The sequence below is a fragment of the Lytechinus variegatus genome, chromosome 9 (genome assembly GCF_018143015.1).
Source record: "Lytechinus variegatus isolate NC3 chromosome 9, Lvar_3.0, whole genome shotgun sequence".
Lineage (NCBI taxonomy): Eukaryota > Metazoa > Echinodermata > Echinoidea > Temnopleuroida > Toxopneustidae > Lytechinus > Lytechinus variegatus.
The window spans coordinates 2,476,957-2,504,173 of record NC_054748.1 but is presented as its reverse complement, the minus strand read 5'-3'; the positions used below and the strand labels follow the sequence as shown (position 1 = coordinate 2,504,173).

The window sequence follows — 27,217 nt, the reverse complement described above, 5'->3', positions numbered from 1 at the left end:
AGCAATTGTGGCATAGAATTTCTGTTATCTCCTTTTCATAAAGCCTACTATTATTTTCAAGTTACCAGCTACTGTTAAAAGCTGCTGAAATTGTGCCATTTGATCTGTTGAGAACAGCTGAGCAATATTAGCACTGTTTTATGAAACAAGTCCCAGTGCTTGTTGATACCATTTCGTAAAACTTGGTATCACTCACAGGTTAGACTTACAGATACATGTATAAGCTACCAAAATTATAATTTTGATTCAGGGGGAATTTGGTGTAGATTTCTGACATTTCTGAAAGAACCTTTCATGGGGAGGGGCCCAGTTCATCTTGACACCATACCAGAAAACTTGCTATTTCCATCCCAATTTATGATTTTATTTCCGAAACCTTTGACATCCTGTCTTTCCATTGGTCAAGAGCAAATTTGGGCAGAGATTCCTGCTTTTATTATCAACACCCTTTGGACCCAACTGGACCCAGTGTGTACTGACAATGTTCATTAATCTTCACTCTTGATAAGCTAATATTATAACGCTTCAAATTTTGATCCAAATTTGGCATTTATTTTCAAGCATTGTCATTGCAAATAAAGTCTGAAGACTGTTGAATACAGATTTGGGTAAGATTTTTTTTTTAGCATTTGCTTTGATGAACAATTTTCTAAGATGTGTTCTTGTTCATCCTGCCATTTTTTTTTGTTCATTTAATTTTCTGTCAATATTAGGTTACAAGTAAATATTATTATCTGACATTGGTAACACAAATGTACATAAAATGAAGTAGAGGTTTTTTTCAGGTGTTCCTGCATTTATTGATAATTCAATGTATGAAACACAGTAATCATAATGCATATAAAGAAATACAAAAATAAATGGCAGAATTACATATTGTGATGATTACATAAAGTTCCATGACCTTATGAAAGTAAAAGGATCAGTATTTTAACTATGGATAATTCTTTCTTTCCATGTCTTGTAGAACGGTTGAGGGACATGTATCACCTGTCCTTCACTCCAGAAACCAGTACCCCATCGGACAGTCACCGACCCCCAGTGGGACTTCTAGCTCTTCCCTAGTACCACCTCTACCTGTTAAGGTAAGTTATAGGAGCCTACTCTGTCTCTCACACCAGAAACTAGTATCACATAGAACAGTCACCTACCCCCAGTGGGACTTCTAGTTCTTCCCTAGTACCACCTCTACCTGTAAAGGTAAGTTACAAGAGCCTATTCACCAGAAACTAGTATCCCATCGGACAATCACCAACCCCCAGTGTGTCATCTAGTTCTTTCCCAGGACCACCTCTACCTTATAAGATAAGTTATAAGAGCCTATTTCACCAGAAACCTGTATCCCATCGGATAATCAACGACCCCAAGGGGGTCTTCTAGTTCTTCCCTACATGTATTACCACCTCTACCTGTAAAGGTAAGTTATAAGTTATCCTGTCTCTCACACCAGAAACAAGTATCCCGTAGGACAGTCAGTGACCCCATGTGGGACTTCTAGTTCTTCCCCAGGACTACCTTCAAGTTCAAGTTCATTTATTTCATTCACCATAAAAACATGAATACATACAAAGGAGAAATATTATAAACAAAGGTAATAAGGACAAAAGAAAATACAATTACATAACAAAAGGTTTTATGGGAATTGAGGACGACAAAAAGAGCTCAAAGCCTTATAAACGCCGACCTCTTATACAAAGTTTTGAGATGTGCACACTGTCTGAAAAAAAAGGTGGAAAATTCCCATGACTGAATGCTTTGGGGCCTCTACCTCTACCGGTCCTATGTGTTTCTTTTTTCCCTTTTTTATATTGGGGTGATGATACTTATTCTATCCTTCATGTACCCCAGACGTATAAACAAGCTAAGTCATTGGTGTTGTGGTGATTAATTAAACTATGTCGTCCTGAAGAAGAAATCTTTCTTTTGATGGAATGAGAGCTACATGTATAAAACTGCTTTTAACCTGACACTCCTAACATTAAGTCACCCAAAGGGAATTTTGAGATTTTTATGGAACTTGATAAAGCACGTCCTAGAATGATATATATTAAACTTGGTCAGAATGAATCAACAATTACCCACTCAATTACATTACTGTAAAAGTGGAAATATTCGCGGTGTGGAAATTTTCGCGCATTTCGCGGCAAGATCGGCGAGCGCGAATTTAAAAACGCGAATTTATGAGCGTCTATTTTAATGCAAGTATTGAAACACGGTTCAATTGCGTGTATCGTTATGGCAAAGAGATTGCATAATTTGATCTAAAGAGGGCGGCATTTATGCAAGCAAGCTTGAGCTCCATTGCTCCAATATCATATGCATCGCAAGAATTTCTAAAAAGCAATGCGATCATTTTTTTAACAGTCGCAGATTGGTATTTAAATTATGATTTTGGTTGCAATATAAATTGCTTTTGCTGTTTGATTGGTGAGTGTTTAGATCTGTTTTAGTTTTTGAGAAGAGGTTGGGTCGATCGCCTGTGTTTGTTGATTGATCCCATGCACTTTTAATAGCCGTAATCCCCCCGATTTGATTTGTGTAACAATTGGCTTTCCATACTTAAACCACAACTTTAAACCTGATTTAAGTTAAACCCGACTTCAGAATTTTGAACCCGGGTTTAACTTAGACCATGGTCTATCTCGGTGCTAAAATTATGGGAAGCCAAACCTATCAAAATTTGTTCACATGGTATGTTTATTGTTCTCTGTTTCAATTTGTTAGTGGTGAAAAAATTATCTTATTTATCCTTCCCAGACATTTAAAAATGATTTGAGAGTCAATTGAGCTGATACAATTGAGCTGATACGTCTACTGGTAGAGAATTATGCCACAATTGGCTTTCCATACTTAAACCAAAAAGTTTAAACCTGAGTTTTGATTTAACCTGACTTCAGAATACAGGTCAATGAGATTTTACATGAGGTGAAAGAAAGATACTCTCTTCAACAAGGATAAAATTGTTGAATGAAATTTTTTTATCTTTCACCGAATGCGAAATATCGCACCATTGCATGACAAAGAATATTGGCTATTTGTGATGTACAACGCTTCAGAAGTCAGCAAAAGTACAAAATATGATCATTTGTATTCTTTTGATTATCTATGAAAATGGGAAAGAATTGTTGAAACTAACAATAACAATTGGCTCTCCATATTTAAACCACAACTTTAAACCTGAGTTTAAGTTAAACCCGACTTCAGAATACGGGCCAATGTGTTTTCTTTCTCTCTTGTTATCAGCAGACCAAAGGTCACCAGAGGGTAAGAGATGGAAGTACTAGTGGAAGTGATACGGGGGAGGAGCTCTACAAACAGAGGCGAGAATACATGGCCGCTCAAGAGGAGATCAGTAGAGTACTAGAACCGGAGTTATACTCGTCACAGGGGAGAAAAAGGTACAGTAGGGGTGCTGTCCTCAAAGGGAGTTTGGGGGACTGTAGACCATGACGTAGACCACTTTGGATTATTCTGTGCTAGAATCACAGGAAGCCCAAAGATTTGTTACTCTGTATTTGATCTTTGTAGGATTGCATGGTGGAGCTTATAACATGGAGAAGTTTTGAGGTTCACCATGTGTAATATGTAGAAGGGAAGGAAATACATGTACAGGCAAAAAGATTGAAGAGAGTAATCTCTCTTCAATTCATACGGCTATTACTCAAACCATCGCTTCTCACGCTATATTCAGCTCATCTCATCTGGTTTACAGTCCTTTTCAGGACTTCACTCACTTTCAAGAAAACAATACGTCTAATCTGTAATTATCTCTATTTCTTAGGTTTACTATTTTCCTTCCCCTTGCTTTCATAATGAAGAAAATGCATATCACTCCCAGACAGTTATGAATATGACTGTCAAATGAGTTAATAATTGAACATTCACATACATTATGTAGATGAGAGTAATTTATATGGCTGTACACAAATAAAATTTGGTATGTTCTCCTTTGTTTACAAAGGACATTTTGCAAATTTCCTGTAGAAAAAAATATGACACTGATGGATTTCCATAGAGCTACGATTGATCGGATCAATCATAACTCTTTGTAAGACGGGGCCCAGCGTTGTACCCATTACAGAGGTGAAAAGAGTACAATAGGATGAGTGTCGGGATCTAAAGGAGGTCGCATGGGGAGAGGGGGGGGGGGTGAATCCTCTGTTAATTTGTGTGAGTTTATGTTTTACAAAGCTGTATCAATCACATTCATTATTGGGGACTCAACCTTCAATGTCACTATCTGACGGATGTGGCCAGCCTTTAGGGAACTCATATATAATGCCTCATTTTAGTGAACTCTTTCATTTTATTTAAATGCTCTGTTATGACTTATTATGTAAGATATATTATGTTAAATTATGTTCCAAATATAGATTCCATTGTTCATGTTGAATTTATAGAATTTGTTGTCTACCATTTTGCACGGCATGAAAACAAAAAGAATTTCCAATTATGGACAATAAATACATCTACAGTGTAACTACTTATACTTATGAAACTGGATTCCGGGAAGTCTGATATTAAAACTTTGTACATGAAAGACAATCGTTCATTCACCCATACAAGAATTTGTGAAAATAATTGAATTTATTATATTACTCCATACATAGCGATACAAGAACTATAACATTGCATTGTACATGTAAATCTATTTTTCAAGGTTATAGAATTTCAGCAGAACTCTTACCCGAAACCTTATTATCACCCTTTAGAAAATATAGATTAAACCTCCCAATAAAGCTGAGAATCAAATAGATGATGAATTATGAACACTATAGACAGGGTGTGAGAGTTCAGATTTTTAGCTGATTTCAGATTTATTTGATCTGATTTTCAGCTTATTTTTAGCATATTTTAGGTTTCCTCTTTACAATTAGTATGGGAGCTCTTCCTATTTCAGATCTCAAACTTTTCAACACTCTTGCTCATTTTTTCAGATCTTTTTATTTGTGACCACTCACACCCCTGTACAGAAGCCAAAGTAATGATAATTTTTTTCTTTTAATTTTGATCTGGGATTTTTACTTTTTGTCATTTGTAATGTATTGATGTATCGAGCGGTGACCCCTATCATAAGCATTGCTTCTCCTGGGTCTCCGAACCATCTATTTATTTGTTTTTTTTCTGATACTTTGTTGATACTGTATATTGTACTGTTTTTATCCTTTTGATGGTTGAATAAATAAATGAATTGAATTGAAATTGAATAATAGATTGGATTTGTAATGCGCTAAATCCCCTCTTCAGAGCGCCTAATATGATTCCCAAATTACAGTAGTTCAGCTTCTAAAAAAATAATAAAAACTATATACCAGGTAATTTGTTAGAAGAAATAGCATTTCCCTTTTCCATACAGTTTAACAAAGTCTCTGCAAATTCCAAACCATTATCTTCATTTTTTAAGAAAATCAGATGCCACAGGAGTAAATATCAATCGCCATCAATGTTATTAAAGGCACGTTGTACAAAATGTACAGTAATGTACAAAATGTACTAGTCTTGTACATTATACAGTGCGTATCAAAAAAAGGATTAAACTTTGAAAAAGCCCTGGGAATTGAAAAATATACAACATGTTGGTAATTTTTCCACATACAATCTTGGGTTTGGGTCTCATCTATCCAATGAAAGTAAAAGTTTTGACCGAATGTTACAGTTGAGTGAGCACTGCCTATTTTTGTAAAGCTCACAGAAATCTGTTTGCGAAGAAATGCTTGTTTTCACACTGTGTCAAGGGGAAAGGGCGAAATCAAACTTACCCTGCGATGCATTTCTCATATATTTCCCTTGCACTTTTAGTCACTTGAAATGAAATGGATACATTCAAGCATTTTGTAACAATTTTGCCACCCAAATTGATATTTCAACACATAGTAAGCACAACTTTTCCCTTCTTGTGCCAGCTGGATCTGAGGACATAACTTAATCTGAACAAAAGTTTATATCGGACATCTCCAGCATTTTTCACTAAGTTTTTTATTATTTAATGTGCTTTACATTTTATTTTTCATTTAATACTTGTTTCTCCGCACTTTTTCCTAGCTTGACAATGATTAACAAAATGAAAATCAAGCCTAAGCCATTTCATGTAAATCACAGCTCATTGTAAAGCAAATATCGTCATGATGGCCTCGGTGTGTGGGGGAGTGGATGGGGCGCAATGCAATCTTTGAAGTGTTTTAGACAAGGAAACAAGTTTAAAAACGCAAAAGATATCTTTAAATCAATTTCACTACCTAAATTCAACGTGTTCTTCATGATTAAGGCCTACTTTTATTCGCATAACTATTTCAAAGTTCTGCGCAAAATAATTTTTCACTAACTTTTCAAAAGTAAACAGAATTATTTTTCAACAGTTATATCGTCATTTGCTTTAATGGATCTTTACCAATGTTCAAATGTGGAAAAATCTTCAGGATATAACAACGGTATAATTTTACAGGATGTTTTCTAAGTGTAAACTTTTTATGTTGATACGCACTGTAGAGTCTCCCTCATCTTCGGCCAAGACCTCAAGCCCCCCCCCCCTATGATCTCCCAAAATACCCTGGCCTAGATAGGGCTAAATAGATACTGGTTCATATTCAGTTCTTCTGTCCATCATTTCAGTCAAAAGGGAAAAGCTGGTGGAAAGAAAGGAGGAGTTCAGAAGACGAAGGATAGAAAAGCAGAGGGAGAGAAATCGGTGAAGAACAAACTGAAGAAGATGGAATCTCTCCCAGATAACCACTATGCGAGAGCTGGTGTGGGCGCACAGGTATGTTACACATTTATGATTTTTTTGTAAAGATGCTGTTTAGTTTGGAATGTGATGCTACCTAGATATGTAACATTCACCTCCTTAACACCCCCCCCCCTTCCAAGAAGAAAAATAACAATGACAATATAAACATGACAAGTCATAAACTAAGCAAACCAGAGAAAATAATACATAGGGCTTGGGCGATGTCACCCCCGAAATGTTCAAAAGGACATTGGAAGCTCAAAAACTAGCCCAGGGCCTCATCTTATAAAGAGTTATGATTGATTCTATCAATCACAACCACGGAAAGCTAGCAAGTCAACATCCAAAATGCATGTTTGTTTAAAATATTTTCTAGATATGATGTATATTCATTCATTCACTGGCTGTTTTTTTACAATTCAGTATGCATCTCCTTGTTTACAAAGGACATTATGCAAATTTCCTGAGGAAAAATTTATGACACTGATTGATTTCCATAGAGTTAAGATGGATCCGATGTTTGGAGACTATTCATCTATACATGCAATATCTGGCAAATTTCCATCTTACCGTTTTAAATTTAATAAGCTCTTGATCATTAGTCTCACAAAATTTGATCCCAAGTTTCCCAATTATAAATTAACAAGGTCCCCTTATCTGACCTTTGTTGGAGTCAACTGTTTGCCGTTCTGATAATTCATTTGCGACTAGACACTGTTTGCTTAAGGTCTACAAACATCGTGCCTGTAGGCGAAAGATGAGCATTTCCAAAAAATAATAATAGTAATAATATTTCTATTTTTGAATTTTCTTATGAAGGTACAAAGTGCAATACATTTAGAATAAAACAAAACAAACCTATAAAATGCAAAAGGAAAACTTACAGAACATTGAATGTCCAATGCTGGCTAGCAGACGCTAATGGAAACAATGTGTTTTTAGAATTTTCTCGAATACATTGAGACTGTTTTTTTTATATAGTTGGGGAGATTGTTCCATGCTCTTGGAGCAATGACTAGGAACACTCACTTGCCAGCATTGTTTGACATATTTTGATGTGGATAACTTTATTGTCATTTGATCTTAGGTTTATAGAAAAACTCTTTAATTTGATTGGATAATTTTTCTATTCCACCAAATTTCTAGCAGTTATCCAGAATACACTCCATAATAATATTCAAAATTGAGAGACAATTTTTACGGAAATGATAAATACATGTAATGTTATAGTAAAACTGCATATTTCTGTTTTATACTAGGTGAGGCCATTCTGAACCTTAGAGAAATGTTGGCATTTGATATTTGGAAAGTAATTGTTTCTCGTATCTTTAATTTATGTCATCATAAAATTTGAAGGGTTGTACACGTATATACATTTACTTCGGGCTAAAAATGATATAAATTGAATGAATAGTATTCTATACACAAACACAACATGGAAAATTGTATCAAACTTGATGAAAACTAACAGTTATCAAATTGTAAAGTCTTGCACTATATTAGAGATTCACTTCTATGGCTTATCATGAATATGCAATTACTTTATGTCATGTCCCTTTTTTCAAAATTAGATATTATATAAAATCTTAGTTTTGGGAAACTATCCCCTTGTTACAGAGTACGTCTGAGCAATGGTGATCTTCAATACCGGTACACTTTGAGTCGGTAGTTATTCCTATTTGTACTTTTTTGAACCACAATTTGGAATAATTACAGTACCTATTGAATGAAAGAAATAGGAATGGGAGATGACCACATTAGGTTGCTTATACAGACATGTGTAGAATTGGTTAAACAATATACATGTAATGCAAAAATCAAAACTGCCACTACATTATACAAAGCTGCCAACTAATGTGTTTTTAACGATATTAGCATGTTTTTTTTCATAATCAAAGTGACAAAATATGAGTTTTTATTGCAAAATGTTTTTGTTAAATTTGATTACCATGCTTCATATGTGTAATTTATCAATTTTTGTACCAAAATGTTTTTTTTTCTTCAAAATATGATTTTAATTATGGATATGTTTTTTGGTTGACAGAGGTTGGCAGTTCTGCATTACAGTGTACATGTTATATTTTATCCTATTTTAAAAAATAAAATCTTCAGCTATCTGTTCGCTTAATTTTACTCTTTTTGTCCAAATAACAATAAAAGAAAACATTTTAAAGCACAGAGCTAGGATAGTGAAGGCACATACATAATCATCTTGCCTAGTCTTTTAAGGTCCAAGTTCATATACATGTATATTCAGAGTAAGCAAGTGCGCAGCGCCTGCAATGTTCATAAATGTATCAAAAGGAGTTTCATGGAACATCTGGGCTGAGAGGAGGTCCAAAGATGATCTTTTCAATCTCCTCAACGTCGTTGGGGCATGGCATCATCCCTCGCTTGCTCTCGTTTTTTGTTACCGTGTCCAGCATCTGCTGAAGCATCTGTGAGCACGTCGTCTCGCGGATCAGCCGCCTCACATACGGCTGCGAAATGTTCTTCAGCATCAGCACGAGCAGGGCCAGGTCCTGCTTGTCCAGGTCCGGATTGGAGGCGATGAGCCCCAGATTGGCCCGGATCTCGTTGTTGTTCCTACTGCGGAAGAAGTTGTAAAAGTCCTCTGCCTTGCTGGATGAGTTCTTTCCCCGCTGCGATTCATCCATTATGATTTTGACCTGCCGTGTGGGACCACTCATTTGCACTGGTGTGCTGAAAATTGATCCAAGCGAAGAATCAGCTATCTTCGTAACCCTCCAATTTTCAGTGTTAATCGCACCAAGCAGTTGTCTGATCACAAATATAGGGATTCAGGGGGTGTGGTTTCACTGCCACTAAAGCAGCTGAGTAATTACCATTCAATCAAGCTTTTGTTTGCTATGCTTGATAAACCATCACATTCCAGAGATTGGAATTCCCAGGACAAGTCTATGCATGAATTATGCACACTTGGTGATCATTGTTTTCTTTATTGGTGGAGGTGGAAGCTGGAATTCCCCTGGTTATCTGGGTTTGTCGGCTAAATCTATAAATTTCCTAACTTTTCTCCGATCAATGATTATTAAATTGTCTGCTGCCCTCTTGTGATTCAAGTCAGTATAGTCCAAAAGTCTTCATCGGTTGAGTACTTCCTGTTGCAACTCCCGGTGATTGGTTGAATGAGCTTACAGAGTTTTGACAAGGACTTTGGCTCTGCAGGAAAGAGAAAGCAAATTAGAGATACTTGTTTTGAAATTGGATACATGAATAAATACTGCAATGTTCTGATAAAATATTTAAAGGGCAAGTCATAGATGACGACAGGTGGGTGTTTCATAAAGCTGTGTGTAAGTTAAAGGGGAATGAAACCTTTAGAACAAATAGGCTTGTGTAGAAACAGAAAAATCAAAGAATAAGAAAAAAGAAAGTTTGAGAAAAATCGGACAAATAATGACAAGTTATGAGCATTTGAATATTGCAAACACTAATGCTATGGAGATCCTCCCATTGGCAATGCGACAAGGATGTGTGATGTCACTGATGAACAACTTTCCCTTTGGTGGACTATAAAATACCCTCAAAATGTCTCTTTTTGCTTTTTCTTACGATGATACAAACTCTTTATCCATTATGTATTCTTAAAAAAAATGTATTACATGCCCTCATGTAGAAAGAACACATGATCTATGGATAGATGTGATAAAAGAGGCAATTCAAGTGAAATACAAGTGAAATATATACTAAAGTAATGGGGAGAGTTGTTCATCAGTGACATCACACATCTTTGTCGCATTGCCAATTTGCTATCTCCATAGCAATAGTGATCGCAATATTCAAATGCTCATAACATTCTCATTATATGTCTGATTTTTCTCAAACCTTTGTTGATCTGTTTCTTTGATTTTTCTGTTTTCACACAAGCTATATTGTTCCAATGGTTTCATTCTCCTTTAAGAACAAAAGGTGAATTTGTCTTACGCGCTAACAGTCACTATTTAACATTCAATGGTGAATGTCATTTACAACAAGAAAGGATCACCAGTCGTTCTTAAAATAACTTAACTTCTGAAGAGCTTTATGAAACCGCCCCCTGGGTATTGACAGGAAAGATATTGAGAAGAAAAACATTGATCATTACACTCCCTCCCTGTTTGTATGGTTTGTTACCATGGCACCCACTATTAAACAGATTGTTTATAGCATTCCATATATATATTTGTGTCTCCCTTCCCTATGTGGGCTTTTAATTTTGTGTCTATTTTTTAGAAAATTTGAAAAAGAATAAGGAATGTTAATTTAACTTTCTTTTGCATGAGTAATTTAATGAATGGGTGTTTTTGTGTATGTGTGAGGGGGATAAAAAAACCCTGCTCCTTTATATACATGTACTTCTCAAATTCCATTACGAACCAAATATATTTGGTTAGTATTAATAGTGTGAGTATAAAGGCATTTTTATCTTCCAGGAACTGATAAATAATGGTGGAATTAGAATACAGTTATGGCCAATAAACCCAGTTGCCAGAGGAGCAGGCATAGACATGTTTGCATATTAATGACATTCTTATCTCTCCATTGGGTGCTACATTCGTGATTATGAGATTTTTATTTTCCCTTCATTATTTTTATATTATGGGTACCCTTCACTCGTCCATAAGCTCTCATAAAAACAGAGTTTTTTGTTCAAACTGAGGTGATTTGGGGTTTGGAATTGCATGAATAGTAGTTGCTCTGTGTACATGCACATTGTCTATTATTAGTAACTTTTTTTAAGTTTTAACCTCTTGAAATATGTGAGAGGTGAATGCTTGCATAGAACTACTTATACATGACTGTCTCTCAAAGTTTCCTCATATTTGTTAGCATACTCTGCTATTATAATTGATGTTCATAATTTCCATTTTTCCCAGTTTTGTGACATCCCAAATTCTACAAAACTCCTGGGACATAAGGTGGTTTCAAACCGCTTCGATCACAAGAATCCCTGTTAAATTACAAGAACATTTTTAGGCTGAAAAATACTCATTAATTATTCCTGCATTCACACCGCCCTGAAACATACCTTTCGGGATAAGTACCCAAAGTTACGAGCATGCGCAGTATGGTATAATAAGCAGGCAAGGCGCAAGATTCAAAATCAGAGCCCAGCAGCCACCCATGGTGCCGCACCCAACGACATGCTGGGCTAAAAGTTCCCGTAATTTGCTTTCACATCACCAAAATACCTGTGACCTTGGAAAAATCCTCGCGAAAGTTCTCGTAATTTCGCCAAGTACCTACTATTTAGCGGGTATTTTCTGATCAGGGCAAATTTTCCGATCAGAGATACCTGGAACTTCGAGGCAGTCTGAAACCACCTATAGTTTCCAGTGGAAAGGCTGAAAGGGTGTGGCATCCCTTGCCTCCAGAGCTTTTCAATGCTATGTGGTCTACAGTCATGTAGTCTGCATACATTCTGGTTTGTTGGTAGTGGTTTTGGGTCTTCTGGTAAGCAGACATGCTGGTGTGCAGGCATGCTGGTGCGTAGGGGTGCTGGTACATAGGGGTGCTGGTACATATCCGCTCTTCAATTTGGTACCTCAATTACAGAAAATGGTCAAGAAATAAAAAATTTCTGGTCATTTGAAATAAGGCTTGTATTTCCATAATTTCATGAGATAAACGTGTTCACCAGTTTTCCACAGAAGCTTTCACATGGTGAACAAACGATTTAATGCATGAATGATCGTCAACAAAACGGAGTGTTGAGTGAGTTTGAAAGCCAGCCTGGAGAACCTCTTCTTTTTATGAAATTATTGAAATTCAAGCCTTATTTCAAATGACCAGAACTTTGTTATTTCTTGACCATTTTCTGTAATTTAGGTTTCACATTAAAGAGGAGATATATTGAACTTTTCAAAAATGTGGTTTTCTTTTTGAAACCCAAATACCCCCACCAAATGAGTTTTTGATATCCTTTCTTCAAATTGTATTTGCTCACTCATGTTCGAATGAGAAATAATCTAACTAATATCAGATGAAAGAGGAGATTCTAAGCTTTAAATTGTTAGGTCATTTGTCTATTTTATTTATGATTAAGTAATGATAAATGATCGCTAAATCTCGGTTTCGTTTTTTCTGGGACGCACTGTATATATTTCGGTTTATACGCAATCCCGCGATCATAGCTCCAAGGGTCGTTTGTTTCAAAATTCATCATTATTATTATTATTTGTTTTGGCGTCACCTGTGCCTGGGAGGCGAAAAGCGAACTGAATCACTGTGACCCGCAGGTCTCTTCTCCCGATATAACTGATTGGGGGGAATGCAGGTGGACCACTACACCGGGGTTTCCCCCTACTCTTATACGAATGGTAAATGGGTTCTTAACGTGCAAAGGTGGTGACTCTCCTCTACACGGGGCCTCCATTTAACGTCCTATCCGAGGGATGGAGTGTTTTCCATTGTAACATAGCCTGCATCTATGAAACATGGGAGAGACGTTTACACACAACGCACTGGCTTCAGTCATCCGCCCGGGGTGGACTCGAACCCACGATCTTTGGTTCGACGGGCAGACGCGTTACCGACTGAGCCAACACCGCTCTCCAAATTCATAGAAATTTATTGAAGAGAAAGTGTTCAGGGACCCATGTGATATTAGATTTAGAATTTAAACGGAATTGCAGCAACTTTTTGAAACAGAGGCATGACATTCACAATCCAAATTACAAGCTTCCAACCTTAAATATGAAAACATATCCTGAATTTCTTTTTATCGTATTTTCAAGTCTAAAATCCTAATTTTTGTTACAAATTTTGAGGAACATTTCATTCCAAAATCATACTCGTAATTCTTACAATTTTCAAAAAATATCGTTTGTTGGGGAAAAAATCCCATTGTCGCTTTCCTAAAAAATTGTACTGAATTGGATAAAATCCTAATTTGCAGTGTACATTGCTGGTTTGATGTGATGATTTGCCTCTTCCATGTTACATGTTGCTTGAATGCCATCGATACCATTGTATACTCATACAGGTACCAGTACACGATTATTGCTTTGGTTGCTGTTAATCAATTTTTTTTTAAATTGGAATTTGATCAACCAGACATGCTGATTGCCTGTACTTTTATTTCCAGTACCCTAAAGTCATAAATTGGTATTGAACAGTACGTATAAATTTTAAGTGATAGTTCACCCCGATGATTCAATAAAGGGGGCTAGAGAAAAAAATATTGGTTAGGTTTTGGAAATGTATCAAAAACTGAAATGTCGTCAGTTTTTATCTAAATCAAAGTTTTTGATTTGGGGTATCGTGTGCAAGCAGCTCCCCTTCATATCACACTATATAAAGTCCATAAATCCCCATCTGTATAGTATAATGCAATATGATGAAAAAAATATTTTTCTTTATTATAGGAGATATGAAATTACATGTCTGATAGGTACACATTTACGAAAAAAATGTAGCTAGACCCATTTTAGTAGTGGCCATCTTTTTTCTCGGCATTACAAATTTTTTCAGGCTGAGTTATAAAAAAATCAAAAGTGTAGGAACATCAATGTAAATTATGCAAATAAAAGAAGATTCAGGATGGAAATGAACACAAGATTAAATCCTCTGTGTAAGGAATGAAGGGATTAGGTTTGAAACACTTTCATTTGCTTCCAAGCCCGGGGGGGGGGGCACTTCCATTGACGAGTGGATACCATGCGCGACCATGGGGTCTCGAAAAGCACCCTAAACACGTATATTCCATATACTTAAAATGCACCCCTTAACAAGTATTGTAAACAAAACGATACTCTTGGCGAGTATTCCCTGAAATGAACCCCTAAACAAGTACAAATATATTGTATTTCACGGGTCCGTCGGTCATCAGTTTACCTTTACATACCATTTGGTTTAACTCGTGCAAATTGGACTCTAAACACCCAGTGTTGGGGGAAAGGGACATCCTTTTAAAAAACATTTTAATCTTGTTTTATCATCCCCGCAAATTTGACCCTAAACACATAGCTTTCCTAGCAAAATAGATACCCTTTTTTCATTATTTTTGTGTGTTTGACACCATTTTTTATGTTACGTATGTAATGTGCCCTATCTTGAAAAAGACATCCTTTTTACTGTTTTTTTTTCGGTCGCGCATGGTATCCACTCGTCAATGTAAGTGGCCCTCCGGGGCTCCAAGAAATAAATATCATCCGAATACACTTCTCTGAAAACTCTACAATACACACAATGTAACCTGTACATATACAACTTTGGTTTTGAAGTACAGAGTTTAGATGTAATCTAAGACAGTGTTCACACTATAATTTCTAAACCTAGTTACTGGAAAGCGGTTCAGGAATTCAGTTTGGAAGATCACTTTGCCAGGGTTCCCATTTGATCACCCCAAAGTAGTTTTCAAAACCACTTCACCTAAAGTGATCTTGTTGCTATGGGAACGTTCTCGGTGGGATACATGTACATGTTTCGCGCGAAATTTGAAACCGCACCATATACATTCTACACACTATGTGTGGAGTAGCACGCTAAAAATTGGCGAAGATCGCTTCTTGAAGACGGGTTGTGTCCTCACTTGCATAGTATGCTGAAATGAGGCAAAGCGATCTTGAAAAATATATTGCAAATGGGTTTCCCGAACCAGTTTGGAAGATTGCCTCCAGGATTGCTTTGATCGTTCTCATTACAGGTTGAACTAGTTTCCACTAAACTAGTTTTAGGGCATTAATGAGAACGGGTTCTAATGGATCAACCCCAAGACCCTTCATATCAAGTCAAGCTATGCAGAAATTGTAACATACCTGAATATTAGAAATCCCTTAAACAATTCACTTGTTCACACAGCAATGACAAGCGTTTGATATTACTTGCCAGATGTGACGATGAGTGCTGTAACATGTATGAAATCAATTTTTCTTGGTAGTATGCGTTTTTGGATAGGAGTACACAAAAGGTATTGCCAGTATGCTGAGAGAGATGTATTACCAGCGATGTCAGACAGTAGAGTGGGATGGGCTGCAGCTGTTTGTTGTTATTTAAAAACATTGTCTGGCCTAGTACATGTAGCTAGTCTGGAAGTTCAGACCCTTGTCCATGTATGTGTGTGATAGTAGTGGTCTATTGCATACATGCATGTAAGTTGGGTTTTCCAGTGCCAAGTAGACTGAGTATCATTCAATGTCACTATCCAAAGGATATATTTTGTTGTCAGACTTTTCTTCACCGTTTTTTGTTCTCTCTCTCCCGGTCTTTATTCATTGCCTTGTTAATTTTGCTTGTAATATAGCTGCAGGATTTTGTCAGAATTACCCCCCTCCCCTTCTTTTCTGTCTACATAACCTGTCTTTCTATTTCTATTTTTCCTTCTCCCTGATACCGCAATCACATTTTCTCTATGGCAGCCGTACGGTGAGTTGAAAAGCAAAACAGCCATTTTATTCAAACCACCTACATGTATCTATGTAGCTGGAACAAAAATGCGCAAATGCCCGTTTTCGACTCGCTGAGGTGTAAAAGGGTTTGGTCAGAATTGCCCCTCCCCTTTCTGTCTGTATATCCTGTCTCTTTCTCTTTCCATTTCTCTCTTTACTCTCATTCTCCCTGACTCTCTTTCTTCAGGGTGTTTTTTTTTTTTAGTTCGTCTAATGCCAATTCATCTGATATCATTTGGTCTACCATCAGTTCGTCCACTATCCACATTGTCTGAGTGCCATTTCGTCTGCTCACCATTTCATCTACTAACCAGTTGGTCCAATAGGGAATTTACTCCATATAGGCCTACCGTTGGTGTTTGGTCTAATTTGAATAAGTGTTAATTGGGCCAAATTAATAAAAATAAGGTGGCTATTGTACCGAATCGTTGTTAGAAAATTGTTAGACAAAAATGTTTATGAGTGGAATGGCATTAGACTATGAAGTTAGACTGTGATGAGTGGACGAGTTGGCAATAGATGAAATGGCAATTTTGTGAATTAACCCTGAAGATTGTGGTAAAATATCACAAGCAAACAAGGCAGTGAGAACACTCTCATAGCCTTGTTCTTTGGCTTGTAATACCATACCCCTCCCTACTCAAGTATATGAAATCTCTCCTCAACTACCTTATCAAACATTACTTGCAAAATATTCATAGAAACAAACATTCATCATCCTCTTCATACTGTTTGGAAAATGTAGACACGCTGTCTTTTATGCCTTTGTTTGAAAAGCTCATGCATTGTCTGAATCAGATTGTTGTTGGTTCAGTTTGCTCATCCCACGTAAAGAATGTGCCGTGTTTCTGAATAACTGAACTGAAAAGTACTACAAAATATAAATCTACACCATTACTCACAAATTCTGGAAAGAGTACTGTAAATCATGCGGACCATTTCATGTCTGTCTGAGAACCGATGAAGTATGAATAAAATTTGCAAATGTGCAGATCCAGTGTTATTTCAAGGGTGGAATAGGTTATATATTGTTTCCAGTTATTTGATGAAAAAGAGTGTAAATAAATTCTGCACAATGCCAGTCAGGCAAGCGTTGAAATCCCTCTCCAATTTCAATACATTTGAGAATGTTCTGATCTTTCGCTATTTAGATCCTTTGAATAAAAGTTGTCTCAGTGAGTCAGTGGCTAGTTGATTCAGAACATTGGTTCAATTGAGCCTCTGCTTTAAATGCACTGCTTTGAAAAGTCTTGGAAGATAAAGCCGTACTTCAGTATTTTATCTGTCTAGTATACTTTTCACACTGCACTTTTTTTCCTTAACCCCAGGATATTGGTGGGGCTGGGCGGGGGTCTTAGCCCCACCAATTTCCCAGGGTTCAGCTTAGCCCACTTCGTTTTCACACTACGTTTTAGCAAAGTGGGCCAGCACAGTAAATAGTACTGTAATATTTGGCCCTGCAAAAACGCAGGGTTAGCCGGCTTTAAATATTGTGGTGCTATGAGATGCAGTGTGAAACGAAACCGGACTAAGCACTAGCCAATCGCAGAAATGGAAATTGCATGGTAGTCCCACTCTCCATGGTAAAATCAATAATTATGAGCTGTGCAATAGTCCGGGGTTAAGGCATTAAAGAGAAATTCCAGTAGTTGCAGTAAACACTGATTTCATGAGAAAGTCTGTAAAATAAGGCTTAATTGTCATTATATTATCGAGGATCTAGATCTGGTACAGTTACATTAACTGAACTTTGTAATCTTGTAATCTACGCTGAAAATGTTCGCACCGAAGATCCCCAACACAGATAAGCGCACGTGGGACAATGTTTAATTATTGCTTAGAGCGTCGGGCCCGACGCTCTACCCGAATCCTGTGCTTATTTGCTGATTTCTCAGCAATCACACAATTTCTTCCAGAATCCTTTGGCACATACATTTTATTCATACAAACAGACACTTTAGTGGTCATTTCATTGGATTCTGTACGAACTCATTTTGATATCGTTACCAAAACTAGCATTCACCTTTAACCCTAGCTAAGCAAATAAAAACAGTGTGAAACGAAAAAAAGAATAGTATAGGATTAAGGAAATGCAGTGTGAAAAGCGTATAGGAGTATGAAAGAGGGAAATGACCAACTTGAGATTGGCCTCGGCCCTGGTCTTGCAATTGATTCGATCATTCACACCTATGGAAAACCAGCAACTTCAACACCTAAAATGAATGTTTGTTAAAAATATCTAGATATGATAATACATGTATTCATCATTTTCCTGAAAATTTGATGTGCTCCTCTTTGTTCACATGGGACATTTTATAAATTTCCAGGAGAAAAAAATTATGACACTGATCAATTATAATTCTTTGTATTGAGACGGGGCCCAGTTCTTCATCTGCCTTGTGTGCATGTTGACGTTTCATTTTTTTAATCATATAGACATTTGTTGTCAAGGTGCCTATAATTTTGCATGCATTTATTGGTAGTATACACTGATCCAATATTAAACCTAAAAATAAAGTGAAAAAGGAAGAAAACGGGAGTTTTATTCACTTTTTTACCTAACAGACATTAACCCCACCCCTTTCATTTCTTAGAATGCTAATAAAGATGTGATTTGTTTATAACAGAATAGAAATTCAATCATGTTTTCATGTTTACTTATTTTATACTGTACGTACTTGTATGCTATCTGTATATCATCAACATAGGTCTGCATTACAAGACTATATCATGTCAGTCAAGAGCATGAGCAAGGCAAAGTTCAAGCATTGTTTACCTCAGGAACATGCCCATAGTATACCCTCAGCTGTAGCCAATCAGCATGCAGTTCAAAAGCCCCACTCATGAATATGCATGAAGGTCATCCTTAAGAGATATACAAGCCAGCCAATCAGGAGGTGCATCATACATATTCATGATTTAAAGGGCTTATAATGCAATACACAGCTGGCCTGGGGTTTTCCAAAACAAGGTATGTTGCAATAGGATAATCTGAGCATGTTCCTTGTGTCAGCATTGCAATGGAGCCGTTTGTTGGACCCTGGTTATTGTATGAATACTAAATATAATAACATGTTACATTGGGAATGAGGAAACTGTCAAAACTTTTTTTTCATCTTCAAAATGAAAATTGAGTGAACTAATTGAGTAAACATCTGGAATGAACAGAATTCCAGTGAAATGATAGACCAGACATGGAAAGGCATCAGAATCAAAATCAAGAAACCTAATTCTGAGGAGAGAGAAGCAGGTGTTACCTTCAAGACGCATGGTATTTTATTTGAAATATTTTTATTAGCTTCATATACCCTTAGAAAAGAAATTTGTTATAAAAAGTGGCTGTCACCCCGGTACTCCATTGTACTGGATGTGTTGTTCAGGGGAAAAACAGGGGCTGGGGAAGTTTCAGTCCCAAAAATGCTCAAGAGAGCACTGTTTATCACAATGTTAAATCTTATCCTATTTTGCAGATATAGGCAAAAAGTTGTGAAAAGTAGTCCCAAAAATTAAAGAAAAAATCTTTGGCCTGTTGTGTTGCCAGCCATATTCTCCTTGAATCCCAATTTTATTTCAAGCATTGCCAATGGGCATTGCAGCTGAGGATTATCCTTTGTTTGGGGGGGGGGGGGGGGCATCTATTGTTGTGCCCCCCAACACAAAAGATGAACATTCCATTCTGTATCAAGAATGGCATTTTGTGAACAACATATCAAAAATTTGAAGCTTTCGTATGGAGAAAAAATATGTATTGGTTAACAAAATGCATTTCTTGATTAGATTAAAAATGAAATCGATTGAGACAATGGCTCGCCGGAACCTACAATGGCTACATACATTTGCATACACCACATGCATCTGCACATGGGACCTAAAACGTTCAGCCGTGACTGCCTCCCCTTGAAGAACGAATCCATTATACATTTGATTCAAAAGCTCCCTTCTATATTTAGTAATTTTGTTATCAATATTTTGCGTTGTTATGACGAGGATGTTATCATGCTGTTACCATGACCTACTTGTCATGTAATGACACCTTTGGAATGTTTTTTTTTGTAAATCCATCTAGTGGGGAATTCCAGTTTGCTTGAAAATAAAATGAAAATAGGGGATAGATTCAGATCGATAGATTGGTCTACAATTAGAAATTTGTCTTTGTTGGCATTGCATAAAACTATCAGAGCATAATAAAATCATGTAATGGGGAGAGGAATAAACCGAAATGAACCAGAATATTCATGTTTTGTATTGAATACCAAAGTTCAACAAATTATCACTGCGGCTAATTTAGACTCCATTTATAGAGAAGGTACACTCAATGCAGAAGCATGATAGTTATATGATACCCCTTTCATAAACCCAATTAAAATGAATTAGGCGGCTAATAGCAGCATAATTTGGTCGTAAAATTGGAGGAGGACAAGAGTTATCCGCATTACTTCGATGCTGCTATTATCCGCATAATAGCAGCATCGGGATAAGATTTTGAGTTTACGAACGCATTTCCAAATAATGCGGATAATTGCCATGATGCGGTCACAAGGTCACCTTTTCCAACACAACCGCATCAGAGGGGGCGTGTCCAGTTGTCATGGCGATTATCCGCCTTTTTCAGGACGGGCGCTCATAAAAATAATGCGGCTTATTTTCGGAGTTTATGAACGCAATTTTTATTGAATTATCCGCATTACTCTTAGGCGGCTAATTGGAGGATAGGTTTATGAAAAGGGTATGAGGATGGGCAATTTCACCCTCTTGACAGCCAAAATTGCCCCTAAAACTTGCAAAATTAGTTGCTTGGGGAACACCACCTGTTCTAACGTTACCCGAGATCTGCCGCAGACAGTTGTTTTGCATCACTTTATTGTGCGAAAAGCAATAAAGGAACAGTGCAAGAATGACAACAATACATATACATTTACAGAACAAAAGAGAGCCCAGGACATGGTCACATTATGACACAAGCAGGGCAGATTAACATAATGTTACAGTTATAATACCAAATAAGATGGAACATTCGGTGAAAGTATAATAAACTGTTAATCATCAAGTTAATTTGTAATTAAAGTAATTATAGGCGTGTAGATAAAATCATTTTAGATAAAGACCAAACATTGAGAAAAAAATAAGACCATGACGTATGTGGACTCATGCATTATTAGCATGATTACACTCTAAATTGATGTGTACAATTTTACACTATGTACGCAGAGGAATCTGATTTTCCCATTGGACATTATTTTTTAGTAGTATATTACGAAAGATGATGTCACTGCCAATTTAGAAAGGTTGTCTCTGATAATTTTGTAAGGGGTTGGTTGCCAAATTCATTTAAAAGCATTTTAAGTCGTTTTGTGTAGAAAATCAATATTCTACTTACATCCATGTGGAGCAGAATAAGGAGGTATATATATGCTTTTACAGTATAATTCAGTGTTGAGCAAAATAAATCACCCTTGATTAAAGGAAAGCACTGAACCCCAAATCCAGGAATAGCCTCAATGTGCCCCAAAAACGGCCATTTAATAAAAAAAATTGTGAAAATCAAGTTATTTGGTCCCTTGCCTTGAAGCACACACAGCGATTGATAAATGTACTAGGTGTCGCACACGTAAAACATTCCCCATAGACTTGTGTGTTAAAATGGCACTTAAGAAAAATTCATGAAAATAAATGTGAAATTAGAGGGTCGAATGTTTACGACCTTTGGATAGGATTCTGACTTTCCATATCTGACCAGAGAAGGGTATCGTAGCCATCTCATTTTAAAAATAAATCGCCATCTATGAAGATAGCTATGATGGGATCCAATTCATCAACTGAAACAGTAAAATAGCCCCAATTCTCCCGCCAGTCAAAAAATAGTTCAAAATCGTTGATATATCTTCCCAGTTTGGGCAAAGGAAGTTCAGTAGTTACCATTTCTAGAATCAGTGTTAGATTTTGAGTCATTTTCATACACTTTTGTCAATCAGCAATATCAAATTGAAAAAATTTGAATGGGTTGGGTCGAACGAATATATTTAGCCCTTCTGCTGTAATTAGGCTCGTGGTACCACTAGATTGCGCAATATTTTCATAACAATGCAATGAGTGACCCACCTTACAACATTCACGTTCCTAAACGGAATTTAGATATCCATCAGTTATCAACAGACTGATAAAGTTTTGAGCCCAACATCCATCAGGATATCATGAATATCAACTTTTTCCTGCTTTTGTTCTGTGCAAATTTCTTGGCAAGTCAGTTAATTCATCTTGTACAACATTCAGTATTAAAAGCTTGTTTCCCAGGGCCTGCCCGGCATTGTAGTACTATCTACCTTAGGTGGTTTCAGACCGCCTCGAAGTTCGTCAGTTCCAGGTATTCTCTGATCTGGAAATTCACCCTGATCAGAAAATACCAGGTATTTTGGTAATGTGAAAGCAAACTATGCGTAATTTCCCCGAAAGAAAATACCCGCTAAATAGTAGGTACTTGGCGAAATTACGAAAACTTTCTCGGGGATTTTTCCAAGGTCGCAGGTATTTTGGCGATGTGAAAGCAAATTACGGGAACTTTTAGCCCAGCATGTCGTTGGGTGCGGCGCCGTGGGTGGCTGCTGGGCTAGTGATTTTTAATCTCGCGCCTTGCCTGCTTATCAGACCATACTGCGCATGCTCGTAACTTCAGGTACTTATCCCGAAGGGTGTGGTTCAGGGCGGTGTGAATGCAGGAATCAGTAATGGGTATTTTTCAGCCTGAAAAAGTTCTCGTAATTTAACGGGGATTCTTGTGATCGAGGCGGTTTGAAACCACCTATTTTACACTCTGAATGAGAGAGTGCATTTTCTGGTGCGGTTCACTGATTTTCAGCACCACTCTATAGCACACAACACATACATGTAGATGTGCTGCATGTCTGTGACGTCGCAGAATATTTTGCTTTTCACAATTCACAACCTTTTTATTGTTTGTTTTTTATCAAACCAGTGCTTTTTATCAAACCCTCTGTGCTTTCTGTGGCTAAACAGACCAAGGCACAGAAGACATTTTTGCAGCAAAAGTTTAATGAACAGTAACTCATATAATAAGACAAGAGCACAAATCTCTTTCTAAAATCGATCACAAAACTTATTTGAAAGCTAACTAACTTACCTTTATTATACGGAGTGCCTGGGATGGGGAGGCGTTTCTGTTGTAGATGTGCTGTTATCTATCGGGGGACTGTAATTGAAATGATGCAAGGTTGGCAGGGCTATCATGTCCACCCACTCCTTGCCCCCCCCCCCAGCCTACCACTTAAATAGATAGTTCACCCCTAGTAACCATCTTATTCATCACCAAAACAAAAAGCTCCTGCACAATGCCTGTGCCAAGTTCAGTGTGAGGGATGTCACAAAAGGTATTACATAACAGTATGAATGAATGGAATAATCAAGTTCTGGCTGATGAGGCCTGATGGTCCTGGATGAATAAAGCATGGATTGAAGGATGCAGTAGACAATGGGTTAATCCACAGGGCAGCTTTATTTATGAATGATATCACCTTGCTTTAATCCCTGGCAGCAGAATTCATATTCATCTTGGAGTACTTTACCAGGAGGGTTGAGTCAGATATATTGCTGTACACATGCATGACCAAACACTTTTATCAAACTTTATTTAAGGGGTGTTTTTGATTCAGTTTTGGATGCAGGCCGTATCAAAAACACAGATTTTCACCCCAAAAAAGGGTTTTGAAAGACTGGTAAATCGCAGGGTCAAATAAGAGATGCCAAGTTCAAAGACCAGCTATGCGTGAGATTTTCTGTGAATCTGAGTGAGATCACAGACATCGTGTACAATGTATATGGGGATAGGCTGTGATAGTTGCATGAGACAGAGATTTGAGGGGATGAACAAGAGTCCAAAATGTTTGAGTCTCGCATAATGCGTGAGACTTGGTAGCTCTGCATTACTCAAATTTATTTACAATACTTTTTCAAAGCTTTTTTTTTAGACTAGCCAAACATGTTTAGGGTATTTTTTTTCCCAGGGGATTTTTCCTTCTCGTTTCTGAAAATTGTTCTTCCCGATTGTAATCAACGACCCAGGGAAACGCGAAAACTTGTTTAGGGGCCAAAATGTGTGAATAAAGCCCAAAAAAAGTTGTTTAGGGGGTTATTTTTCACACAGAGAAAAACTCTTTTAGGGGGTCACACATGTGTACATCAATACATTTGATCCCCCCCCCCCGTGTACTTTACTTGCTCTTCTTATTTGTGGGTGTTATTTTTTGTCTCACCTGCGAAGCAGAGTGAGACTATAGGCGCCGCTTTTCCGACGGCGGCGGCGGCGTCAACATCAAATCTTAACCTGAGGTTAAGTTTTTGAAATGACATCATAACTTAGAAAGTATATGGACCTAGTTCATGAAACTTGGCCATAAGGTTAATCAAGTATTACTGAACATCCTATTAAAGTTTCATGTCACATGACCAAGGTCAAAGGTCATTTAGGGTCAATGAACTTAGACCATGTTGGAGGAATCAACATTGAAATCTTAACCTGAGGTTAAGTTTTTGAAATGTCATCATAACTTAGAAAATATATGGACCTAGTTCATGAAACTTGGACATAAGGTTAATCAAGTATCACTGAACATCCTGCATGAGTTTCACGTCACATGATCAAGGTCAAAGGTCATTTAGGGTCAATGAACTTTGGCGAATTGGGGATATCTGTTGAATTCCCATCATAACTTTGAAAGTTTATTAGTCTAGTTCATTAAACTTGGACATATGAGTAATCAAATATCACTGAACATCCTGTGCGCGTTTCAGGTCACATGACCAAGGTCAAAGGTCAATGAACTTTGGCCGAATTGGGTGTATCTGTTGAATTACCATCATAACTTTGAAAGTTTATGGATCTGATTCATGAAACTTGTACATAAGAGTAATCAAGTATCACTGAACATCCTGTGCGAGTTTCAGGTCACATGATCAAGGTCAAAGGTCATGTAAGGTCAATAAACTTTGGCCATGTTGGGGTTTTTTGTTGAATAACCATCATATCTCTGTAAGTTTATTGGTCTAGTTCATAAAAAGTGGACATAAGAGTAACCATGTATCACTGAACATCTTGTGCGAGTTAGAGTAGTATTCAAAGTCAGCACTGCTGCTATATTGAACCGTGTGATGCAGGTGAGACGGCCAGAGGCATTCCACTTGTTTTTTTTAGGTCGTTGATTTTTGCAACATCACTTGCACAGGTGGCAAATGGGACCTTGCTGCTCAGACTTTTTAAAGTCAAATTAGTCTGCTGTGCAAACCCTTCACTTGAGTTAAGGGTCTGAATGTGCAGTCTCCTCATGCCTTGTGTACTAAAGGCCCTCATGCTCAGGAATTGACACAGCATGTTTTGTACATGTTAGTCTCTCCGAGAAGACACATTTGTGTGATCACAAAGTTTCAATCAGGGTCTGTGCCTGCAGACTAAAAGTCAAATCAATGCTAACCAATAGTTTATCATTCTTGTTACCTATCTTCAAGGATGAAGTCGATATTCAACCAGAACCACTTCAGGAGACCAAACAGAAGATGCACGCTCTAATAGACGAAGCCTTCTCATTGGTCGGCAAGGGAAGTCCATCTAAAAACGCTGTTGTTCCGTTGAGCGGAGGCCTCTCCAATAGTCAGGTACATGAACGTAGATGGTGAAAATTCATGTACAGTAATGATGAAAAAAATGTTATAGAATTTGGATTAGTTGAATGTATGTAGCGCTTTTCCCAAGTGAAACTATCATACTCCTTTTATTGATAAATACATGGTTCCCAGACCATCAGGGAATTTGATAAAAAATACCTCAAATCAGGACAAATGCCTTAAAGCTTGTGTATAGTTTTGGTAAATCCACCAAAATGCACCTATCACTATTCCAATTCATTGCTAGCTAATATGAATGGATATGCCTTATAACAGTTATGATGTGGAGGATATAAAATGAAAATGTGTTTTACAGGATAAATTTTGCGATTTTACATGGAAATTTAACTTGATCGGGTCACCCGATCAAATTAAAATATCTGTGTGTTTTGTCTTTCAATTAAATCCTATTCCAAATCATGGAATGGGCTGAAACTTTCAAGATATGTTCTTTGTCTGTAACTTTTGGATATCTAATCACTAAATTTATAAGATAAGTGCTTGAATGCCCATTTTTTTTTAAATTAAAACAAGCATCGCCGAGAGAGGGCGCTATATATCCAAGATTTGAATATTTGAAATTTTCTCAGAGAAGTGCAGTTGGAAAAATATCTAACGGTCTCTACGCTTCAGTAAGACTGTCATATTAGATGATATTCGATTATCAATCACATTATTGACCCTTTACCAAAGCTATACACAGGCTTTAAATATGAGAAAAATCAGGGAAGTTTGGTCAGCCCCAAAGTCGAAAGCATGGTAGTCATTCAGGCACGCTTATACTTTGTTGCACTGGTTCTGATGGTACTATTTGTTTTTACATTATTGTTTTTATACTGAAAATACATGTATGTAATTCACTGCAACAACTTAGAAAACATGAGAGTCTGAGAATGGGATAAAGTAAGTACTAGGGAATTTTTAAACTTCATCAGGGAAAAATCAGGGAATTTGTTTGTTATATTGAAAAGCTGGGAACCCTGTAGAGAAAGGTAACATTTTATCAACAATGCTTTCAAGGAATCAATAAGGGCCTTCTTAAATTGCCAGAATAAAAAAGAAATTTTTTTTCTTTTTCGATTTTCTCAAAATGACCTCCTATGGACTTCGGCCTTTTTATATTCAAATGCTCAATTACATGTACGTTGTACAGAAAGCCATGAACTCATTAGTGTTCTATGACGTTTCTATCAGAATGTATGATTCTATCATGGTTTGATCCAGTATATGTTTATAAGCCGGTTCACGATTGTAAACTGCGCACGAGCAGAAAAAGGTCATTTAAGATAAACTGACATAGGCATTTATGATATGATGATTATTCATGTATTCCTTTCAAAATATTCATTTTATCACATCCAATCCAAAGAGTAATAAATAAAACCTTCATAATCACTGGTGTTTGACAATAGCCTAAACAATAGTCAAATGT

At 37.0% G+C, this 27,217-nt stretch overlaps 3 protein-coding genes across 9 annotated transcripts in view; 2 read left to right on the top strand and 1 right to left on the bottom strand.

The window, feature by feature from the left end:
* LOC121422115 (uncharacterized threonine-rich GPI-anchored glycoprotein PJ4664.02-like) overlaps nucleotides 1-5,514 on the top strand; it is a 32,219-nt gene extending 26,705 nt beyond the window's left edge. The window contains exons 6-7 of one of the 4 annotated variants that reach the window (XM_041616948.1): nucleotides 968-1,085; nucleotides 3,247-5,514. In XM_041616948.1, the coding sequence (XP_041472882.1) occupies nucleotides 968-1,085; nucleotides 3,247-3,450 (322 nt within the window). In that variant the 3' untranslated portion in view covers nucleotides 3,451-5,514. Of the gene's footprint in view, nucleotides 1-967; nucleotides 1,201-3,243 lie in introns of all 4 variants that reach the window. The other 3 variants (XM_041616946.1, XM_041616950.1, XM_041616949.1) reach the window with 3 other exon arrangements.
* Nucleotides 5,515-6,409: 895 nt separating this feature from the next.
* Nucleotides 6,410-27,217, top strand: part of LOC121421067 — a 34,946-nt gene continuing 14,138 nt past the window's right edge. The window contains exons 1-2 of the mRNA XM_041615680.1: nucleotides 6,410-6,757; nucleotides 25,630-25,776. Of these exons, the coding sequence (XP_041471614.1) occupies nucleotides 6,707-6,757; nucleotides 25,630-25,776 (198 nt within the window). The 5' untranslated portion in view covers nucleotides 6,410-6,706. The remainder of the gene's footprint in view (nucleotides 6,758-25,629; nucleotides 25,777-27,217) is intronic.
* LOC121421068 lies at nucleotides 8,515-23,795 on the bottom strand. 4 transcript variants are annotated; one of them, XM_041615681.1, is made up of 2 exons: nucleotides 23,252-23,401; nucleotides 8,515-9,907 (listed from the first exon to the last, which is right to left on the bottom strand). In XM_041615681.1, the coding sequence occupies exon 2, from the start codon at nucleotides 9,412-9,414 to the stop codon at nucleotides 9,034-9,036; it is 381 nt and encodes a 126-aa protein (XP_041471615.1). In that variant the 5' UTR covers nucleotides 9,415-9,907; nucleotides 23,252-23,401; the 3' UTR covers nucleotides 8,515-9,033. The 4 variants fall into 4 exon arrangements, 2 of the variants coding, with proteins under 2 accessions (XP_041471615.1, XP_041471616.1); XM_041615682.1 differs by lacking the exon at nucleotides 23,252-23,401 and adding an exon at nucleotides 17,019-17,041; XR_005970930.1 differs by lacking the exon at nucleotides 23,252-23,401 and adding an exon at nucleotides 15,487-17,012 and having other exon boundaries at nucleotides 9,399-9,907.